The 21,915-nt window shown below is 39.0% G+C and overlaps 1 protein-coding gene across 1 annotated transcript in view; it reads right to left on the bottom strand.

The window, feature by feature from the left end:
• The window catches only part of KCNU1 (potassium calcium-activated channel subfamily U member 1), a 189,781-nt gene that overhangs the window by 43,124 nt on the left and 124,742 nt on the right, over positions 1-21,915 (bottom strand). The window contains exon 24 of the mRNA XM_082444418.1: positions 834-893. Within this exon, the coding sequence (XP_082300544.1) occupies positions 834-893 (60 nt within the window). The remainder of the gene's footprint in view (positions 1-833; positions 894-21,915) is intronic.

Below are 21,915 nucleotides of genomic sequence, written 5' to 3' on the forward strand. Positions count from 1 at the left end.
CACCCACACTATGTATTTTACTGAGGTGAACAGGTGTCTCTGCTCTACACAGCCATTCAGAGTCTTAGGGGGACAGAGGCTCTACCATCTTAAGGGTACACCCCCTGGAACATGCATCCTCCTTGGTCATTAAGGCAAGAGAAGAGAGAGAGATGAGCCCAGGCATTTAACTGCCTTGGCCCAAATCGACAAGTCATTGCACCTCACATTTCACTGGCCAGAACGAGTCACATGGCTCCCATTTCATTGGCCAGAATAAGTCACACATGGCTCACATTTCATTGGCCAGAACCAGTCACATCGCTCACATTTCATTGGCCAGAATGAGTCACATGGCTCCTGCTGACTTTACAGGGCTGAGGAACGTGGGAAGCATCTGAAATATCTGCTGAGCATTTCTGTCTCTTTCAGAGACTTTAAAGAACACCCCTTAGTTTAAGGATAAAAGTCAAAGAGCTAACAGACTGTAAAGCTGACACTTGAATATAATGCTGAGGTTGAGATTACTGGTGCTCACAATGTCCAATTTTCCTTTCCTGCCTTAGCAGATGGGCGGGTTAGGTGGGGCCACATGATTCATTCTGGCCAATGACATGTGAGAAGTGATGGCTGATGTAGGGAGAAGCCCTCATGTGATTCTTCAGGCTCCCTCCTAACCTGCTGCAGAAATGACCAGCCTGAGTACATGAGTGACTATGTGGAGCCGAGTCCCTGCCTCCTTGACCTGCACTGGGCATGTAACATGAACACGAAAGACACCGTTGTTGCGCTAAGCCACTGAGATTTCACGGTTGCTCCCACAGCATTAGTCTGCCCTATCCTAATACAAATACCTTTTCCAAAATGCACGTTCCATAATATTAGCAGCTGGAGAAGTCCCGAGGAAATGATTTCTGTAAGCAAATAAATTTTTAGAAAAGTATCCCCTCTTTGAAATTCACCCCACAGCTTAGCATATGAAAGGTTCTGAAAAGTCTTGCAAAAGAGATATCCTTTAAAATTTGTATAATCCAGTGTTTTTCACACACTTCTTGGATCACAAAAACTTTTACTATTTACTTAGGTACTTACTACTTAAAAACATCTGTTACTATGCCTTGAAATGCCTTTTCCGATGTACTGTACTATGTCACACTATAGGTTCAGTCCCGGTAACCAGTAGCTTATGACAGCATTCTCCTGTGAGATTTTACTATACATCCTGGGACTAATATGACCTATTGTTCTTTGTGCTGAAGGGTTAGGGGTTTTCCCTGTGAATTAATACAGCTTGTTATTCAACACCTGGTTCAAAGACTCAGCTCCAATGTAAGTATTTTGCTCTCTTTAACCAGGTTAGTTTCTATACTACTATCTGAAGTCATATTTTTTCAGACAAAGGAACTTAAACTTAGATCGACATCAGACCTAAACTAATGGGATAGAGAGAGGACCCAGACAGAGAAGCTGGGGTGGGGGACTTGAGGCACTGGAGAAGGGTTTAGAGAAGTAGAGAGGCTAATTGCTAATGAGATCAGCCAAGGACTAGGTGCAATCCTTTATTTTCCTCTCCATTTGAGACCTACCTACAAAGTTAGTGGATTCTAGTCATCTACCTAGGCAGAAGATGTTGTAAAGTTAAGCCTCAAGGTCAGCTTGACCAAAATGAGTTATCTTGTTAATTCCAATTAACAGCTTTTGGTGGTTTAAATATCCATAAGTCATGAGTCCCAACTCAGCATCCTAAAAGCCACACAGGCTCTCTTAATGGTGACGGCTAGACAGGACCACGGTGATGGCTTTATGCCAAGCTTGTTAAGGGGAGCACACCAAGACCCTAGTCTGGTTTTGATTTTTATCAGGATTTGGAGAATTGCTGTATTACTCATTCATAGCAGCTTGTTTCTCTCCATGTGTAGTTTCCTAGACACCGTCCCTCAGGTGTTGATATAATATACCCAAGCTACCTTCAGGAGGTGTCTTCCTGCTCTCTGCCCTCGGCACCCACGTCTACAATAACTGCCCCTACTTTTCTTCTGGTCACTTTCTTCAGCTTTTTTGCCACTTCTTCTAATGCTTCCTTTCCCCGCGTCCACCCCGCATAATGAATAAAGAGTCCTTGGTCTGGAAATGAAAGGCCCTTTTGGCAGATGGAAGATGATCTTCTCCCAAGCACATTTAACTTGACTCAGAGCAGCAAATAAATCACTGTACACTTTTCTATCATAACAAAAAGCATGATCTATGTAGCCAAGATGTCACAGAAAACATCTTTCTTCATTCTGATGTTATGGAAAACAGATACGCCTTAGAGGAAACACCTGCTGGAGACCTGCATTAAAGAAAAGGCTGGAGGAGACCCACTTCATCATAAAGGCATCTATCCAGTGTCCTTGCTAAAGCAAAACCTGATGCGATTCAGTTCACCATCCCTTAACTAAAGCTCCCTTTTGCCATATGCCTTGCAAATGACATGATCCTTTCAGAAATATACTTCCCTAGAGAGACTAATAAATCATCTATGAGAATGTGCAGTACTAGCAGTCTTAGAACTTGGAAACAAGGATTGTATCATAAAGGCTGACTCTATTGGAGGGAAAGGTAGCCACAGGGCACCATCCAGGTCATTCAGGGCAAAGAAGAAAAGCCACATCTTGACCACAGGGAGAAGCCTCTTGGGTGAGGGGGTCTTTCTGTATAAGACAGCCTGGGAGAAATAAGGTGGGAGTTATCAGAGAGTGCCCACGGCAGGACATGGTTGGGGTGATGGTGGGGTTGGTTCACTGGTCACAAGATACGCTTCTTACTGTCCGAGCAAAGTGTGGTACCTTCCCTGGGAGAACCGAGGTGGTAACGGACCCTGAAATGTCCTCAGTCAGGTCTTGCCTTCCACCTTTGGAAGCCGAGAGGCTGAGTGTGCTGAGTGAGGACCTGTGGATGTGCAGAGCCATATGTGAAGGAAGCCGCCAGCTCTCTTTGCTGACAACTGCCTTCTTCAGTCTGCTTTGACATTCATGAAGCAAATGTCTTGTGAGCACAAGCTTGGACATAGCCCAGCTAAGGAAGGCAGGCTCCTTTCCTCTCTGTTTTCTGGAACCATTCTGAAGAGAACTTCTATTCCTCCTGTGCCCATAGCAACTTATCTTGTATGAATCCTATCAGTTAAAGGAAAATATAAATGAAGCACCGTGTGCCTTTTGTTTCCAATGGTGGCACCCGATGAGACAGAGATCCAGCCATGCAGGACACCTCCATTAAGAAGGTGGGGGGGGGGTTCCCTGGTGGCGCAGTGGTTAGGAATCTGCCTGCCAATGCAGGGGACACGGGTTCGAGCCCTGGGAAGATCCCACATGCCACGGAGCAACTAAGCCCGCGAGCCACAACTACTGAGGCCATGTGCCACAACTACTGAAGCCCACGCACCTAGAGCCCATGAGCCACAACTACTGAGCCTGAGCGTCTGGAGCCTGTGCTCTGCAATGGGAGAGGCTGCGGCAGTGAGAAGCCCGCGCACCGCGATGAAGAGTGGCTCCCGCTCGCCGCAACTGGAGAAAGCCCTTGCACAGAAACGAAGACTCAACACAGCCAAAAATAAATAAAACAAATTAAAAAAAAAAAGAAGGTGGGGGGTAGGTTTCAGTGCCAGGTCAGGAAGCATGATTTCCTAGAGTGTAAGTCTGCTTCCTTATTTCCTCCAACAAACAGACTTGACTCAGATTATTCTTGAAAATGATCCACCAATGGATGAGATCCTCCCTTTCACAATATCTATTAGAAAGCTCAAAAAGCACTTACAGTTCCTTTTTTTTGTCTTTGCAGGTCTCATTTTTGGATGTGCTAGGAAATCCTGGCACGTGACCATTCCATCTGAAACCTCTTTAAAACTCCACAGGTGGCCTGTAAATTCTTAGGAGAGAGTTTTCTGGCCTGGATGCAGAACAATATATTTTTTGCTCAAGACTTGAGTTGAATAAAAACAATATGTTTCAGCAAGTCTTAGCACAGGGAGAAGGACAAGTCCCTTGGCTGAGTGCTGGGGAGGAGAGGAGGGATGTGTGCCTGTTTCCAGGAGTTTCAGGGCCCTTCTTGGTTCAGTCTTTGGAAAAATCTCTTGCCACTGCCTCTTGAAAGCAGCCATCAAGTTCCCACCAAAAACGGAGGGAAAATTCTCAGTCCCAGGATGCCTTTGGTGCTGCTGAGGGTTCTGTATCTTGCAGGCTACAGCGGCCTTCTCCCCAGGGACTTTGGCACAGGTAGTGACAAGGCTACGACTATTTCACACTTAACCTGGAAATAGTCATTTATCGTCAATTCTGACTACCACCTTTCGTGTTCTGGGAAAGAGGAAATCACGTAAAACTTAGGAATGTGAGGGCACGCTGTATAATCTCTGCTTCCCCCCACCTCTCTCTCAGACTTACACACATACACACACACCTCTATACACATACACACACGCTGTAGTCAAACTTCAGAATATGAGTCTTCATGGTCACATTATGATTTCATTTTCCTGGGTTTCACCTGGATGCCGCTTACTCATTCCAAAGCATTATTTTTACTTTGGAGGGAAACTTAAGGCGTAAAAACGTGGATCACTTTTTGCAGCCCATTCGCCTAGGAACCTGGGCATGGGCAAGTGGAAAAGGGCTCCTGTGAGCGCTGAGAAGCCTCAGGACCAAGCAACCGGGGAAGGAGCTCAGGAAGGTGATGGGCACAACTCACTTTCCCTGTTAGAAAGGGCTCTGTGATCACGTCCTTTTTGACAAGAAGGGCAAACGGAGCACCAGGCTCTGCGCCTCCCGCCCCCAGCTGGACCAGATCTCCCTGCTGAGACTCCTTTACCGGGTAAAAAGTGAGAAAGCCTGCCACGAGATCTCACGGGGCGTGACATACGTTGACAGCAGGCTGGTTATCTCCAAAGCTCCAAGCCCTCTTGGTAGTCATGTGGGAAACCTTAGGGAAGGAGGGGAATAAGAAACCTGGGGGGTGGGAGGGATAAACTGGGAGATTGGGATTGACATATACACACTACTATATATAACATAGATAACTAATAAGAACCTACTGTGGGCTTCCCTGGTGGCGCAGTGGTTGAGGGTCTGCCTGCCAATGCAGGGGACGCGGGTTCAAGCCCTGGTCTGGGGGGATCCCACATGCCGCGGAGCAACTAGGCCCATGAGCCACAACTACCGAGCCTGTGCGTCTGGAGCCTGTGCTCCGCAACAGGAGAGGCCGCGATAGTGAGAGGCCAGCGCACCGCGATGGAGAGTGGCCCCCGCTTGCCGCAACTAGAGAAAAGCCCTTGCACAGAAACGAAGACCCAACACAGCTAAAAATAATAAAATAAATAAATAAATAAATATTAAAAAAAAAAAAGAACCTACTGTATAGCACAGGAACTCTACTCAATACTCTGTAAATGGCCTATATGGGAACAGAATCTAAAAAAGAGTGGATATATGTATATGTATAATTGATTCACTTTGCTGTACAGCAGAAACTAACACAACATTGTAAATCAACTATACTCCAATAAAAATTAATAATAAAGAAAGAGAAACCCATTGTGGGGCAGCTAGGGCAACCGACTCTGCTGGTTGGCTTAAGACTCTGGTGTTCCGGACAAGAGACTTCAGTACTAACACTGGTCACTCGACGGCCAGAATGGGGATACTTTTCCCTGATAATCTGAAAAGCTCCTAGAGAGAGAGGAAGAAGGGGGAAGGAAGAATAAAGCCTTGAAACGCTATGCCCAGAACACCTTCCATACCTCTATGTTTATAGGTAATTCTGGCTGATGTTCAGTGGAAGGAAAGACAGTTGGGTGGCTGGAGCCCTGGAGGTTTTACGACAAGAAGTTTCCAGTAAATTGTATCTTCCAAATTCCGTCTTGTTCCTGTCTCCTAATTCCTGGCATATACAAAATCTTCCCTAAGTTATTGAAGAATTATTGACTTTAGTGGTAAAGAGCGTTGGTATGATTTTTTAAAAATCTGAAAATGATATTTTAAAAAAGAGAGGTGTTAAACTTCAGGACATCACTGTATTCAGTGTAATCTTATTTCAGTCTACACAGGAGAATGTAAACTGTGTTCTAGCGTAAACCAAATCAGCTGAGAGTAGGGCGCTCTGTTTGCCTTTAAATGCTGCTTTCCAGATGGAGTCTATCAAGCCCAGGCCCTCTGTTTTCCATGTTTACCATTTGAAATCTCCGCAAAGACATTTTTTCCACCCTCTTGCCTTAGAAGTTAGACCCGAGGTCAGAATGGCCCCGGCCCAGGTTAAGGCAAGAAGGGGAGGGTGTTTCCATTAGATAAACCCACATCTGAGCTCACACGTGACGGGTTCTCTGCTAAGTTTTGCTTTATTTCTGATGAGTGTAAACTGACAGATTCTCTGCAGAGCGTATTCTGTGAAAGCATTCATGTAGGCATCTGAGAACTTAAAATTGTTACCAGACGGGAGATGGAGGAGAGAGATAAAAAAGGACAATTTCCTCTTCCTCACCCATTCCCCAGATGGACCCTCATTTAAATCCCTTTATATTGATATTTTATGGATATTGCATTTGGGATTTCCTACAACGTGAGGACAAATGAGACAATACCGGAGCAGCAGCTACTTTAATAAAGGCTGGAGTTTGTGTCCTGGGCAGGGGAGGCCAGGGCGCAGGGCAAGCCTCACCTCTTCTGGGAACGATTTCCTCAGCCAATCTTTTCACCATGAGGTTGTATTTTCAGGTGCCCTTACCAACACTTTCTAAATATCAAACGACACAGTAAACACAGAAGTTGATCTGAATGAAAAATATTTTCCTCCCTTAGACAGTTTGGGATACAATCTTCCCTGTTCAATGAACTAGGAGCTGAACGATTAAGTCAGTTATTCCGATACTTTTGATCTTAAAAAACACATTACATGAGACAAATGCAAATTTCAGGCAAAAGACTATTACTTTTTGTGGGGAGGTAACGGAAGTGGGAGATAGGAATTTGAAATATCTGAAAACCAGTTCATTTTTCATTGTATTGATATACTTTCTAAGGTTTTAAGGGATTGAGCCTGGGTCAGAGATTAGGGTGACAAAAATGCTTTCCTTAGGCAGTGGGGCGAGAGGCTTGGCCTTGAAAATTACTAATAATAATACCCCCCACCAAAGACATTAGGAGTGGAAAAAATAGCATCCATCAAAATGTTACAGGTGTGGGTGTGCATGAGTGTGTGTGACAGAAAGAGAAAGAGAGGGAAGGGCATCAAACTGAAAGGTACACAAACTGTGTAGAGGACATAATTCCAGGATACGTGGATACTAATGGATTTTTTTTTTTTCTAGAAAAAGGGTGTTATTTGTGAAGTCTTCTTATCCACATTCCTTAGTTTCTCTGAAATCCCAGGGGCTGAAGGTCAAAATGGAGACAAATTATTAGCATGCTGGTGATTACAGATTTTTGGAAACATTGGAAGGACCTAATGATGTGTCGAGGACCACAGACTTTAAAAACTTCCCCACATCTGGAAGCCATCTCTGGAGGGAAGCCTACGGAATAAAGGCATTCTGGGTGCTATAGCATTGTCCTTAGCACCCGTGACCTGTCAAGCAGCACCGGAGAGAATGGAGATGGACGCCACGTGGAATCAGTTGTGACACGGAGCCCTCCTCCCCCGCTATGTGTTACAAGATGGCTATTTTTTAAAAGTGGCCTGCCTCGATTGAAGGTGAAAAGTTAGAATTAGTGGTCTCTGGTGGGAGGGAAATGGTTGTGGTTAGTGTTCTTTAACAAGAAGAAGTGATTAAAGTTGGGCTGTTTGTAGGGGTGAAAGGTAAGAGTTGGGGTTTTTAGGTGGGAGACAGGAGTCACAGGGTGAGAGGGAAGGAAGGTCTCGAGCACTGTTACCGAGATGGCCCCTGTGTTTTAGGTCTTTACATTAAAGATGAATGAGAACAATGGGAAAGGAGGAGGATGCCCACACTGCCTTGTTCGCCTCTGAGATTAAGTTTCTGCAGCACATCAAGTACTTGACTTTTCTTATGTGTGACTACATAGCTGACGTTCATTTCTGGATTTCTTGAAGCTGAGGTCTGTTGCATCAAGAAACCATCTGGAATGAGATATCACCTCACACCAGTCAGAATGGCCATCATCAAAAAATCTACAAACAATAAATGCTAGACAGGGTGTGGAGAAAAGGGAACCCTCCTGCACTGTTGGTGGGAATGTAAATTGATACAGCCACTATGGAGAACAGTATGGAGGTTCCTTAAAAAACTAAAAATAGAACTACCATACGACCCAGCCATCCCACTACTGGGCATATACCCTGAGAAAACCATAATTCAAAAAGAGTCATGTACCACAATGTTCACTGCAGCTCTATTTACAATAGCCAGGACATGGAAGCAACCGAAGTGTCCATCAACAGATGAATGGATAAAGAAGATGTGGCACATATATACAATGGAATATTACTGAGCCATAAAAGGAAACGAAATGGAGTCATTTGTATTGAGGTGGATGGACCTAGAGTCTGTCATACAGAGTGAAGTAAGTCATGAAGAACATAGGGGCAGGACGGGACGGGAATAAAGACGCAGACCTACTAGAGAATGGACTTGAGGACACGGGGAGGGGGAAGGGTAAGCTGGGACGAAGTGAGAGAGTAGCATGGACATATATACACTACCAAATGTAAAATAGATAGCTAGTGGGAAGCAGCCGCATAGCACAGGGAGATCAGCTTGGTGCTTTGTGATCACCTAGAGGGGTGGAATAGGGAGGGTGGGAGGGAAGGAGATTCAAGAGGGAAGAGATATGGGGATATATGTATATGTATAGCTGATTCACTTTGTTATACAGCAGAAACTAACACACCATTGTAAAGCAATTATACTCCAATAAAGATGTTAAAAAAAAAACAAACACCATCTGGATGCCCCACCACTTCCCCCTATTGCCTAAGGTCCAGAAGGAAACTTTGGGGAGTCATGCATTGCCTTCCCAAAATTGTCTACTTAGGTGCAGCCATTTATAGGAGGGAGAGAGGGAGAAAGGGAGACAGAGAGAGAGTGAGAGAGAGAGTTTCTACAAACTTTCTGGGAACCTTCCTATAATTTAAAAATCACCACGAAACATACACACACCTAAATGTCTCCTGTCCCATGGAACCATGGTGTATGCTGATAAGTGAGTTGTGACTTGCATCTTTCTTGCTATGTCTCACAGCACAAACAAGATCACCCCATGGTCCACCACTAGTCACCCAGCAGGCAGAAGTGCATGCATGAAGAGGGCTCCATTGCCCTTGTAGACCAAATGGATGACTCAAAATAATGCATTGTCAAGGTTTTCAGCTAAGAAGCTCTGGCTTTTATAACCTAGAGTAAACTGGCATCTGTTTAGAATTATACGGATACTTAACACAAATATAAATAATATTTAACTTCCTGGTTGGTCATTTCTGGACTGTTTTGCAAGAATGCAAATTCTTTCTTATAATTTCTTTCTCTTTCCTATCAAAATATCCATGGAAAAAGATTCCAAGTTATGCATGAGCTCTCATCACTCTGTGAAAGTAAAAAAACTACACGTTTTGTGACATCTTCTCTCAACCTCTTCAATTTGACCATCTGCCAGGAACCCATTCTCTTTTACTCAGGATTCTAGGGCAAAAGTCTAACAAAACCACAACAAATTTCAGATGTCTTGATTTTATTCAACTTTTTGATTCTTTTATCGTCTATATTATTTTTTTAGTTTCAATGGGAAACTAAGATTATATAATTAAGGAGTCCATTGCACTTCATGGCACTCTTTATTCACCTCTATTTTTCCAAGCTGTTCAACACCCTTTTACTCTAAACTCAAAATTTTAGTAAGAGTTTGGGATGAGAATTAATGCCTTTGCGAACTTAACCTCTGCCTACTATTTCCAGACATGTGATGTGATACTGGTCAACCTAACTATCTAGAACAGGATCAAAATTTTTTTCTGTGAGGGGCCAGGTAGTAAACATGTTAAGCTTGCGGGCCAAGACACAAAACTGATATTATGTAGATATATAACAAGACCGAAAATAAATTTTCACAATTTCTCATTGATGATGTTCAAAATATAATAATCATCATAATAAATATATTTTTGTATTACAGAGCTAATTTCAAAGGTATTTTGCTAAACTGGCATTCAAAGTTAGTGTTCTTGTCATCAAACTCAATTGCAAATGTTCACATGTTAATGTTAATGAGATTTAATTCAAAGATTTATCATCTTTGGAAATGTTTTTTCACACAGATAGGTAGGTACTGCCAAATACTGATAGTGCTCCATGAACGTATGATTCTAGTCGAGGATATTCATCGCTTAGAAGACATTATTAGACCCTTCTCTCGATATCTGCCTTTAGCATGTCATTATACGGCAGATTAACCACTTGCAATGGAAGGATAGGTGGAAACTCCTCAACTGAACAGCTAAATGAACTTAAAATACAGAAATTTCCCTTGCACTTGCATCAGAGTCCAAACAAACAAACAAACAGACACTACTGGAACTGAGATCAGAAAATACATCCACTGGAAATATGTATGGAAATAGTGATCACACCTTTTGTTTTAACTTCTGACATCATGGGAAATGTATAAAAGAGCATGACATTAGTTGTGATTCAAAGAACAATAATTGTCATTTTAGTGACTTTATCATAAAATGAGTTTCATATATAAGCTGTTTTGTCTTTTAATTTTATGTTGATTTCTTTAAGGAAAACAGTCAAACCTTCAGTGAATGCCAAGTTTTGAAGCCATTTAGTGTTCAGTAAGTGATCAAGGGCAGATCTCATTCAGAAAAATTTCAGTCCTGACCCAGAGTTCAAAAAATGACAATAAATCTTTACCACTGCTAAGGTCTTAGATGGCTTTGCCATAGGGCAAGTCAGGATATTCAGCTTCTATTTCTGAAAAAATTCACAGAAATAACAATGGTGAAGTCCATAAGAGCAAATGAAATTCACTGCTGATGCTATTGGCCCAATAACTCAGGATAAATTAAAATATTTTCCACAAGATACCAGCTGATGAAAAACACATACATTATATTCATACATATAATGAATATACATAGTCGGTACACACCTTGCATTTCACAAGTTTTGTAAATTTGCCTATGAATTTCTGCTCCACATATATTTTTACCACTATCAGTTGTAATACATCTTAGTAGAGTCTACTTCATATTGTAATGAATTACTGTTGTCTCACCTTTCCTGAATATATTTTCACGTGGTAATTGTGCCATGCAGACCATTCACAGAGGCTAATTTTTCAGTTACTTCAAATTCAGCATTGGCTTCTTTAATAAACAACAATTAAACAGTATCAGTAACATTTATCGACTCATAATGAGCTAAGGGAAGCCACTCAAAATCATTTGCCTTATTTTTTAAATGACTACTGATATGGCTTCTAATGTCAACTATTCAAGCAACCATTTTTGCTGAAAGATTAATGGTAGTAAACAATTTCATTTTCTCTGGACACATTTGTTGACTGCTGCAATCAAATACAATATAATGGGCTCACCATCAGAAAATGACTTCCCTTGCTTGGCTACCAAATGAGCCACTTATAAACAAACTTTTTTGCAAATTCTGTTATGATGAAATAGTCTTTTAAATTTTTCTAACTGTTGTAACAAGTGCTTTTGAATTAGGAATACTGCGTAAGTGCCTAATCTGATACTGTCAATGTATATTTCATTCATTTAGCACAGATATACTATCACCGCAAATTCAACTGCTTTGCCATTGCAAGCCATTATAAAAAAACAAGTGGTGGGCTGGGGGTTTGGCCTGTACGATGTAATTTTCTAGCCCCCTGATCTAGAACACACCCTGACATCATGGTAAATTTTTGCATGCGTTAACTATAATTCTAACATGCTTGGTTTTTTGATTTGCAGATTAAAAGTGGCAAATTACAGTTGAAGAGAGGAGTTGCTGCAAAGAGATAGTTTTATACCAGCTTAAGCAATCATTGAAATTTTAATAGAAAGATAAAAAACAAAACTAGAAAAAGTAGCCATGGAGAAAAGCACTTCCAGATGGCAGTAAGGACATCCAAAAGTCCACTCTTTCATAAAAGCAAGGAGAATACTGACAAAAATTCTCAAAATCAACTATTTCAGAACTCTCGAAATTAGCCAGATGCCTGAAGCAATCTGAGATGTGTTCAACAAAAATGACAGAATCTTGATAAGAACAGTAAGTTTTGTTGCATTTTAACTTGCCTATTCCCATCCCCCTCTCCCCAGCTCTACAGTAGCCTTGAAGTCCAAAAGCCTCAAAATCACAGTAGCCACGAAAACCAGCAGGCTAGCATCTACTGGAGAGGGAAGAATGGATTTGAACTTCCCCAAAAGCCCTATTCACACAAAATATCATTATTTAGCTTTATGGCAGCTCCCTGGAGACACTCAACCACAGGACTTGTCTTTATTTGACCTGACTCCGAGCCTCCTCAGTGGGAATAGCTGGTTCCCCTGGGGAATTTTCCAAAAATGATGAGCAGCAATTGTTTAAAATTGCAGATACTTGAGGCAGAGATAACAGTGTGGCAAACAAGAGGCTAATCAAAATCCTTAAACAGAAAAGCTGGAGAAGGAGAAGTCCATGGAGGTGGGGGGTTTGAAAAGCTTTTACTTATTCATTCTAGGAATCTAAAAGAAAACCACATGCATGTGCAAGGCTGTGCACTTGATACCCAGGAAACACCTGAGACATCCTTAATCCCTCGCATCTGGGTGACTTTGAGACTCTGCGCAAGAAGGAAGTAAAGGCTAAGGCAGAGATGTAAACTGATGGAGTGTTGAAGGCATTCCCCAACATGCACACAGAGCCCCTCGGCAGAGAGACTTACTGATTCAAGGCTTTTAAGTACTGTTAAAATGGCAACACTATCCAAACTCATCTGAAGTTTCAAATCAATCTCTAAGTTAGCTGTATTTTTTTTTTGGCAGAACTTGACAAACTGATTCTAAAATTAATACGGAAATTGAATGGACCTAGAAAAACCAAACAATCCAGACAAAGAACAAAGTTGGGGAATCACACTTCCTGATTTCATAACTTACTACAAATTGCATTAATCAAGACAGTGTGCTACTTGCATAAAGATAGATATATAGATCAGTAGAATAGAATGGAGGCCAGATATAAACTCTTACTTTAAGGGTCAATTCATTTTAACAAGGGTGCCAACATAATTCAGTGGGGAAAAGAATAGTATTTCCAACAGATACTGCTGGAACAACTGAATATCCACATGGAAAAGAAAGAAGTTGGACCTTTACCTTACATTTTCTATAAAAAATTAACTTAAATGGATCAAAGACTTAAATGTAAGAACTATAATTATTAAACTCTTAGAAGAAAACAGGTATAAATCTTCAAAACCATGGATTAGGCAATGGTTTCTTAGATATAACACCAAAGAACACAGGCAGTAAAATAAAAAATAGACAATTTTGATGCCATCAAAATTAAAAACCTTTGTGGTAAAAAAGAAAATTACAGACCAATATCACTGATGAATATAGATGCAAAAATCCTCAACAAAATACTAGCAAACAGAATCCAACAACACATTAAAAGGATCATACACCACGATCAAGTGGGATTTATCCCAGGGATGCAAGGATTCTTCAATATACGCAAATCAATCAATGTGATACACCATATTAACAAATTGAAGAATAAAAACCATATGATCATCTCAATAGATGCAGAAAAAGCTTTTGACAAAATTCAACACCCATTTCTGATAAAAACTCTCCAGAAAGTGGGCATAGAGGGAATCTACCTCAACATAATAAAGGCCATATATGACAAACCCACAGCAAACATCATTCTCAATGGTGAAAAACTGAAAGCATTTCCTCTAAGATCAGGAACGAGACAAGGATGTCCACTCTCACCATTATTATTCAACATAGTTCTGGAAGTCCTAGCCACGGCAATCAGAGAAGAAAAAGAAATAAAAGGAATACAAATTGGAAAAGAGGAAGTAAAACTGTCACTGTTTGCGGATGACATGATACTATACATAGAGAATCCTAAAACTGCCACCAGAAAACTGCTAGAGCTAATTAATGAATATGGTAAAGTTGCAGGATACAAAATTAATGCACAGAAATCTCTTGCATTCCTATACACTAATGATGAAAAATCTGAAAGAGAAATTATGGAAACACTCCCATTTACCATTGCAACAAAAAGAATAAAATACCTAGGAATAAACCTACCTAGGGAGACAAAAGACCTGTATGCAGAAAACTACAAGACACTGAAGAAAGAAATTAAAGATGATACTAACAGATGGAGAGATATACCATGTTCTTGGATTGGAAGAATCAACATTGTGAAAATGAGTATACTACCCAAAGCAATCTACAGATTCAATGCAATCCCTATCAAATTACCAATGGCATTTTTTACGGAGCTAGAACAAATCATCTTAAAATTTGTATGGAGACACAAAAGACGCCGAATAGCCAAAGCAGTCTTGAGGCAAAAAAATGGAGCTGGAGGAATCAGACTCCCTGACTTCAGACTATACTACAAAGCTACAGTAATCAAGACAATATGGTACTGGCACAAAAACAGAAACATAGATCAATGGAACAAGATAGAAAGCCCAGAGATTAACCCACGCACCTATGGTCAACTAATCTATGACAAAGGAGGCAAAGATATACAATGGAGAAAAGACAGTCTCTTCAATAAGTGGTGCTGGGAAAACTGGACAGCTACATGTAAAAGAATGAAATTAGAATACTCCCTAACACCATACACAAAAATAAACTCAAAATGGATTAGAGACCTAAATATAAGACTGGACACTATAAAACTCTTAGAGGAAAACATAGGAAGAACACTCTTTGACATAAATCACAGCAAGATCTTTTTTGATCCACCTCCTAGAGTAATGGAAATAAAAACAAAAATAAACAAATGGGACCTAATGAAACTTCAAAGCTTTTGCACAGCAAAGGAAACCATAAACAAGACGAAAAGACAACCCTCAGAATGGGAGAAAATATTTGCAAATGAATCAACGGACAAAGGATTAATCTCCAAAATATATAAACAGCTCATTCAGCTCAATATCAAAGAAACAAACACCCCAATCCAAAAATGGGCAGAAGACCTAAATAGACATTTCTCCAAAGAAGACATACAGACGGCCACGAAGCACATGAAAAGATGCTCAACATCACTAATTATTAGAGAAATGCAAATCAAAACTACAATGAGGTATCACCTCACTCCTGTTAGAATGGGCATCATCAGAAAATCTACAAACAACAAATGCTGGAGAGGGTGTGGAGAAAAGGGAACCCTCTTGCACTGTTGGTGGGAATGTAAATTGATACAGCCACTATGGAAAACAATATGGAGGTTCCTTAAAAAACTAAAAATAGAATTACCATATGACCCAGCAATCCCACTACTGGGCATATACCCAGAGAAAACCGTAATTCAAAAAGACACATGCACCCGAATGTTCATTGCAGCACTATTTACAATAGCCAGGTCATGGAAGCAACCTAAATGCCCATCAACAGACAAATGGATAAAGAAGTTGTGGTACATATATACAATGGAATATTACTCAGCCATTAAAAGGAACGAAATTGAGTCATTTGTTGAGACGTGGATGGATCTAGAGACTGTCATACAGAGTGAAGTAAGCCAGAAAGAGAAAAACAAATATCATATATTAATGCATGTATGTGGAACCTAGAAAAATGGTACAGATGAGCCAGTTTGCAGGGCAGAAGTTGAGACACAGATGTAGAGAATGGACATATGGACATCAAGGGGGGAAATCTGCGGTGAGGTGGGGATGGTGGTGTGCTGAATTGGGCGATTGGGATTGACATGTATACACTGATGTGTATAAAATTGATGCCTAATAAGAACCTGCAGTATAAAAAAACAAACAAAACAACTAATACTAAACTTTCATTGGGTTATTTGTATGGAAATATGTTAATATAAATGTTTCAGACATTACATGAAATTTCTAAAAATCTTAAAAAAAAAAAAAAAAAAAAACCTTTGTGGTTCAAAGGACTCCACAAAGAACGTGAAAAGACAGCTTACGGAATGTGAGAAAATATGTGCAAATAATACATCTGATAAGGAACTTGGTCAGGAAAAATAAATAACTCTTAGAATTCAACAACAAAGACAACCCAATTAAAAAATGGGTAAAAGGCTTGATAGTCATACAAATAACCAATAAGCACATGAAAAGATTCTCATCATTAGGCATCAGGGAAATTCAAATAAACACCACAATGAGGTATCACCACACCCACTAGGATGGCTATAATAAAAGAGACAGACAATAACAAGTGTCAGAGAGGATGTAAAGACAGTGGAGCCCTTACACATTGCTGGTGTAATTGCAAAATGGTGCATCAGCCTTGCAAAATAATTCAGCAGCTCCTCAAAATGCTATGAATAGAGTTATCACATAACCTAACAATTCTACTCCTGGGTATATATCGAAGTGAACTGAAAACATGCATCTGTACTAAAACCTGCACATGAATGTCCATTGCAGCATTATTCATAATAGCCAAGGAAAGAAACAACCCAAATGTTTATCAACTAATGAAGGATAAACAAAATGTAGTGTGCTGATACAATGGAATACTATTCAGTCCTCAAAAGGAATGAAGACTAGACATGCTACAACATGGATAAACCTAGAAACATTATGCTAAATAAAAGATGTCAGACACAAAAGGTCATATACTACATAATTCAATTTTTATGACATGTTCAGAATGGGAAAAATCCATAAAGACAGAAAGTAGATTAGTGATTTTGGAGGATGTGGGAAGGGGTGAATGGTACCAAGTTTTTTCTGCGAGTGATGAACTTGTTCTGGACTTAGACGTGCCAGCTGCACAATTCTGTGACTATACTAAAAACCACTGTACTGAGTTGTATAGTAGGTGAATTATATCTCAATAAGTTTGCATTATAAAAACAACAACAAAGTAGTCACAGAAGGGACAAAGCGAGGTATTCTATTTGTCTTCCCAGAGGGTCAAATTCTCCTCCAATTCAATTAACTGTAACTGTACTGTGTATTATGACACATATAATTATTGACATTCATAATGATAACTGAATAATCTAGAAGAAGTTGAACTATAGTCAATACATCCTTTCATAAAGAATCAGGAAAAGGGCCTACTATGTTCCTAGGATTATTTTCATCTAAAATTATGTAAACAATAATGATGCTTAGATAAGTTCTAGGCAAAGCTAGCCAGAATGATTTGTTCCAAGATTTTTGACTCACTGAAGTTGAAAATATCTTCCAACTATTGTGAGTATCTCATATGACACTGAAATTTATAGACTATAAGAAGCTATTGACATTTCCTCTCTAAGGCTTACAGAGACTTCCACATGTTTGATTGAGCTCCATGAGAACAGAGATCATGTGTATGATCTGTATCTAGCACAGTGTTTGGCACAATGCAATTATTGAGGACATCCACTGAATTCCCAATAAATATTTGTTGACTTACTGACTGGAGAATGAGTAGCTGATGAGAGCCATTGATTGTATCTCTAAACTTGGCCAGTTGTGTCGCCATATGTTACTGGTTTAAGATAGTTATAGTAAGTCCAGGCCATCTCTCCTACTATCAGGAAATTCAAAATCAAAAACAAAATTAAGCTTCCTTATAGTTTACACCTTTCATGATTTTAGGGAGATTCACCATCTATTTGTAGGTACATGGTAATTACAGCAAGATGTGTCCCTGTTACCCACAAACTGGGAAATAACAGGTGAATTTTAAAGTAATTAAAGCCACATGATGAATACCATGGGAAACACATGAGAACAAACCAAGGGATTATCTAAAGCTCCCAGATTCCTTGGGAAAAAAAGGTTCAGGATAGCAGGTTGAATATGATTGTAATTTAAGTAATGAACTTAATAAATACTATTTTCAAAGAAATGTTCTCTAAATAAACTCCCTTTGATCTAGGAAATGAAAAGAGTAACTGTAGCCAACATCACCTATCTGACCTCTTCCCATAGGAAAAGTTTCTCTTGTTTTGGGGCTCAAACTCATGTGGCAACAGGCTGGGAAGGTGGCTCTGATCCTGACATGCAAATGCAACAGGCTGTGATTAGTCTAAGAGTCCTTCAACCAAGTCATTCTGCTCTAATTTCATGTTCTTCAGGCAAATTCAGATGAGAGTCTGTTTTATCATAGGTGCCATGTATTGAAGGAGCACATGTGGAAGGCATTACACTTGGTGCTTCACGTTTATTATTGCTAATCCTCACAGCAACTCTGCAATTACCTCATTTTTCAGATGAGGAGAAGCTAGGTAAATTAAGATCCTGTTGTTGCTCTGTGAATAAGGAGGGATGCACTGGCCACGCCAACATGAGCATTTAGGTTCTTATGTGGTTTTATTGTAAAGTAACATATGACTGCTTGGTTGGTACACATCTTTTCCTGGAGGGCAAATCAGAGGCTATCAAGCTGAAAAGCAGACTCTAATGTGTAGCAAATAACCAATATGAATACCATTCTATGAAAAGGCTTGAAAGCAAGCAAATATTGCCAACTTCTCCAACTTAAATACTGATATCAACATTTAGAAAGGCAAAAGTATTGGAAATTCCTTGAAAAAATGCATTTCTGCAGTATAATGAATTCACTGGAGAACAAATGGGATGTAACGCTATGTTTCAAAATAGATACAAATTTGATCTCATTTATAAGCAACCATTTAGCCTGAGTTTTGATGGGTAGGTAATGGCTTCTGTTTTTACTATCATTATAGTTTGGTCTTTTCCAGAAGATCATTAGTTTGACTCATACAGTATATAGCTTTTTCAGACTGACTTCTTAGACAAACTTTAAGTTCATTCATGTCTTTTGCACCTTGGTAGCTCATTTTTTAAAGACTGCCGAATAAAATTCCATTCTGTGGATATAGCACAGTTTGTTATCAATTCACCTATTAAAGAACATCTTGGTTGCTTGCAGTTTTTTTGGTGATTCTGAATAAGCTGCTGTAACGTTCACATGCAGATTTTTGGGTGGACATAAGTTTTCAAAGAAGTTGGGTTAACACCTTGGACAGAGCCCGATTACTGAATTTTACGGTAAGACTATGTTTAGTTTTATAAGAAACCTCCTGTCTTCCAAAGTGACTGTGCCATTTTGCATTCCCACCATCAATGAATGAGAGTTCCTGTTGCTAGGCATCCTTGGGAGCAATTTATATTGTCAATTTTGTTGAATTTTTTCTAAATGAATAGGTAGGTAGTGGTACCTCACTGTTGTTTTAATTTGCAACTCTGTAATGACAAATGACTTGACCATCTTTTCATGTTTATTTTCCACCTGAACATCTTCTTTGGTGAGGTGTCCTTTTAGTTATTTTGCCCATGTTTTAATTGAATTGCTTTCTTATTGAGTTTTAAGAGTTATTTATTGTGTTTATTCTTATTGAGTTTTAAGAGTTCTTTGTTTATTTAGTCCTTTATCAGATATGTATTTTGCAAATATTGTCTTACTTTTTCATTTTCTTAACAGAGTCTTTCGAAGAGCAGATGCTCTTGATTTTAATCAGTTCCAAATTATTGATTGATATTACAATATATTTTCTGTACTCATCCACAAACCCAAGTTCATGTAGATGGTCTCCTATGTCTTCTATTGATAGAAGTTTTGTACTTTTGCATTTTTACATTTACATATATAATCCATTTTGAGCCAATTTTTGTTAAAGGTGTAATATCTACATCTATGTTGCTTTTTTTTGTTTGTTTTCTTTTTGGCTTTGTGTGTGTGTGTGTGTGTGTGCCTATGGATATACAGTGGTTCCATTACCTCTCCTTGAAAAGACTATCCTTTTTCACTTGAATTTCCTTTGCTCCTTTCTCAAACATCAGTTGACCATATTTGTGTGGTCCTATTTTTGAACTTTATTATTTCTTCCACTGATTGATGTGTCTATGCTTTTATCAATACCATTATGTATTGATTAATGAAGGCTTATAGTAAATCTTGCAATTGGGGAGTATGAGTCCTCCAATGTTGTTCTTTTTTAGTACTGTGTTGGCTATTCTAGATCTTTTATCTTTTCAAATAAACTTTAGAATCAGTTTGTCAATATCTACAAAACAACTCACTGGAGGTTTGATTGAGGTTGTGTTGCAACTCAAGTTGGAAAAAACTGACATCTTAATATATTGCGTCTTCCAACCTATGAATATAGAATATATCTGCAATTTGTAGAGCCTCTTTAATTTCTTTCATCAGAGTTTTGTTTCTTGTTTATAGATTTACACATATTTTGTGAGATTTATGCATAATATTTTGGTGCTATTTTAAGTGGTATTTAAAAAATTTTATATTCCTGTTGTTTCTATATACCAGTGGCTGGTACATAGAAAAACAATTGACTTTTGTATCCTGTGGCTTTGCTATAACCACTTAATAGTTGCAGGTATATTTTTGTAGAATCTCTAGGATTTTTACAGAGGCAATCATATCATCTGTGAAGAAAGATAATTTTATTTCTTCCTTTCCAATCTGTACAACTTTTATTTTCCTTTTCTTGCCTTATTTCACTTACTAGGACATTCTGTGCTGTTAAATCAGAATGAGGAAAGGGTGTATCCTTGCCTTGTTCCTAGAAATAGAAGTTTATGAATTGCATTGATTATTTTCAAGGAAGTACCTTCGGGTTTGTTGATTTTCTCTTTTGTCTTCCTGTTTTCATTTTAATTGATTTATCCTGTGATTTTATTATTACTTTTCTTCTTGCTTTAGGATTAGATTTTTTCTTAAGGGGGAAGCAACCAGTTTCTGACCATTAAGTATGATGTTGCCTGTAGGTTTTTTGTAGATATTCTTTATCAAGCTGAGGAAGTTCCTCTCTTTTCCTAGTTTACTGAGATTTAAAAAAAATTTATCATGAGTGAGTGTTGTATGTTGTCAAATGCTTTTTGTGCATCGACTGAAATGATCATATGATTTTTCTGCTTTAGTCTTTTGACGTGGTTGATTACATTGGTTGATTTTCAGTGTTGAACCAGACTTGCACAGCTGGAATAAATCCTACATGGTCGTGGTTTATAATTCTTTTTGTACATTGCTGTATTTGAATTGCCTTTATTTTTTTGAAGATTTTTGCATTATGTTCCTGTGAGATACTCATCTATAGTTTTCCTTTCTTGTAATATCTATATCTGGTTTCGGTATTAGGGTAATGTGGGCCTTGAGTTAGGAAGTATACACTCTGCTTCTATTTTGTGAAAGAGATTGTGGAGAATTGGTGTCACATCTTAAATATTTGGTCAAATTCACCAGTAAAAACTTTTAGGCTTGGTGCTTTTTGTGTGTGGGGGGGGGGGGAGGTTTAATCAATGGGTATCCAATGATCAATAAAAATATATTTATTAAATTTGTTTAATAAATATAAGGCTAATTTGTTTAATAAATATAAGGCTATTCAGATTATTTTTTTCTCTTTGTGTGAGTTTTGGTATTTCTTTCAAGGAATTGTTCCATATCATCTAAATTATGAAATTCTTTGCAGGGAGTTCAAAGGATTCCTGAATTATCTTTTTAATGTCCAAGGGATCAGTTTAGTCTGATCTTTGTTTAGTCTGACTAGAAGTGTATAAATTGCATTGATATTTTCAAAGAACTACCTTTGGGTTTTATTGATTTTCTCTTTGGTTTTCCTGTTTTCATTTTTATTGATTTATCCCGTAAGTTTACTATTACTTTTTTTCTGCTTGCTTTAGGATTAAAATTTTTTTTTCTCTAGTTTCTTAAGGTAGAATCTTAGATTATTGATTTTAGTTCTTTCCT

This window comes from Balaenoptera physalus (genome assembly GCF_965194825.1).
Source record: "Balaenoptera physalus genome assembly, chromosome: 21".
Taxonomy (NCBI): domain Eukaryota; kingdom Metazoa; phylum Chordata; class Mammalia; order Artiodactyla; family Balaenopteridae; genus Balaenoptera; species Balaenoptera physalus.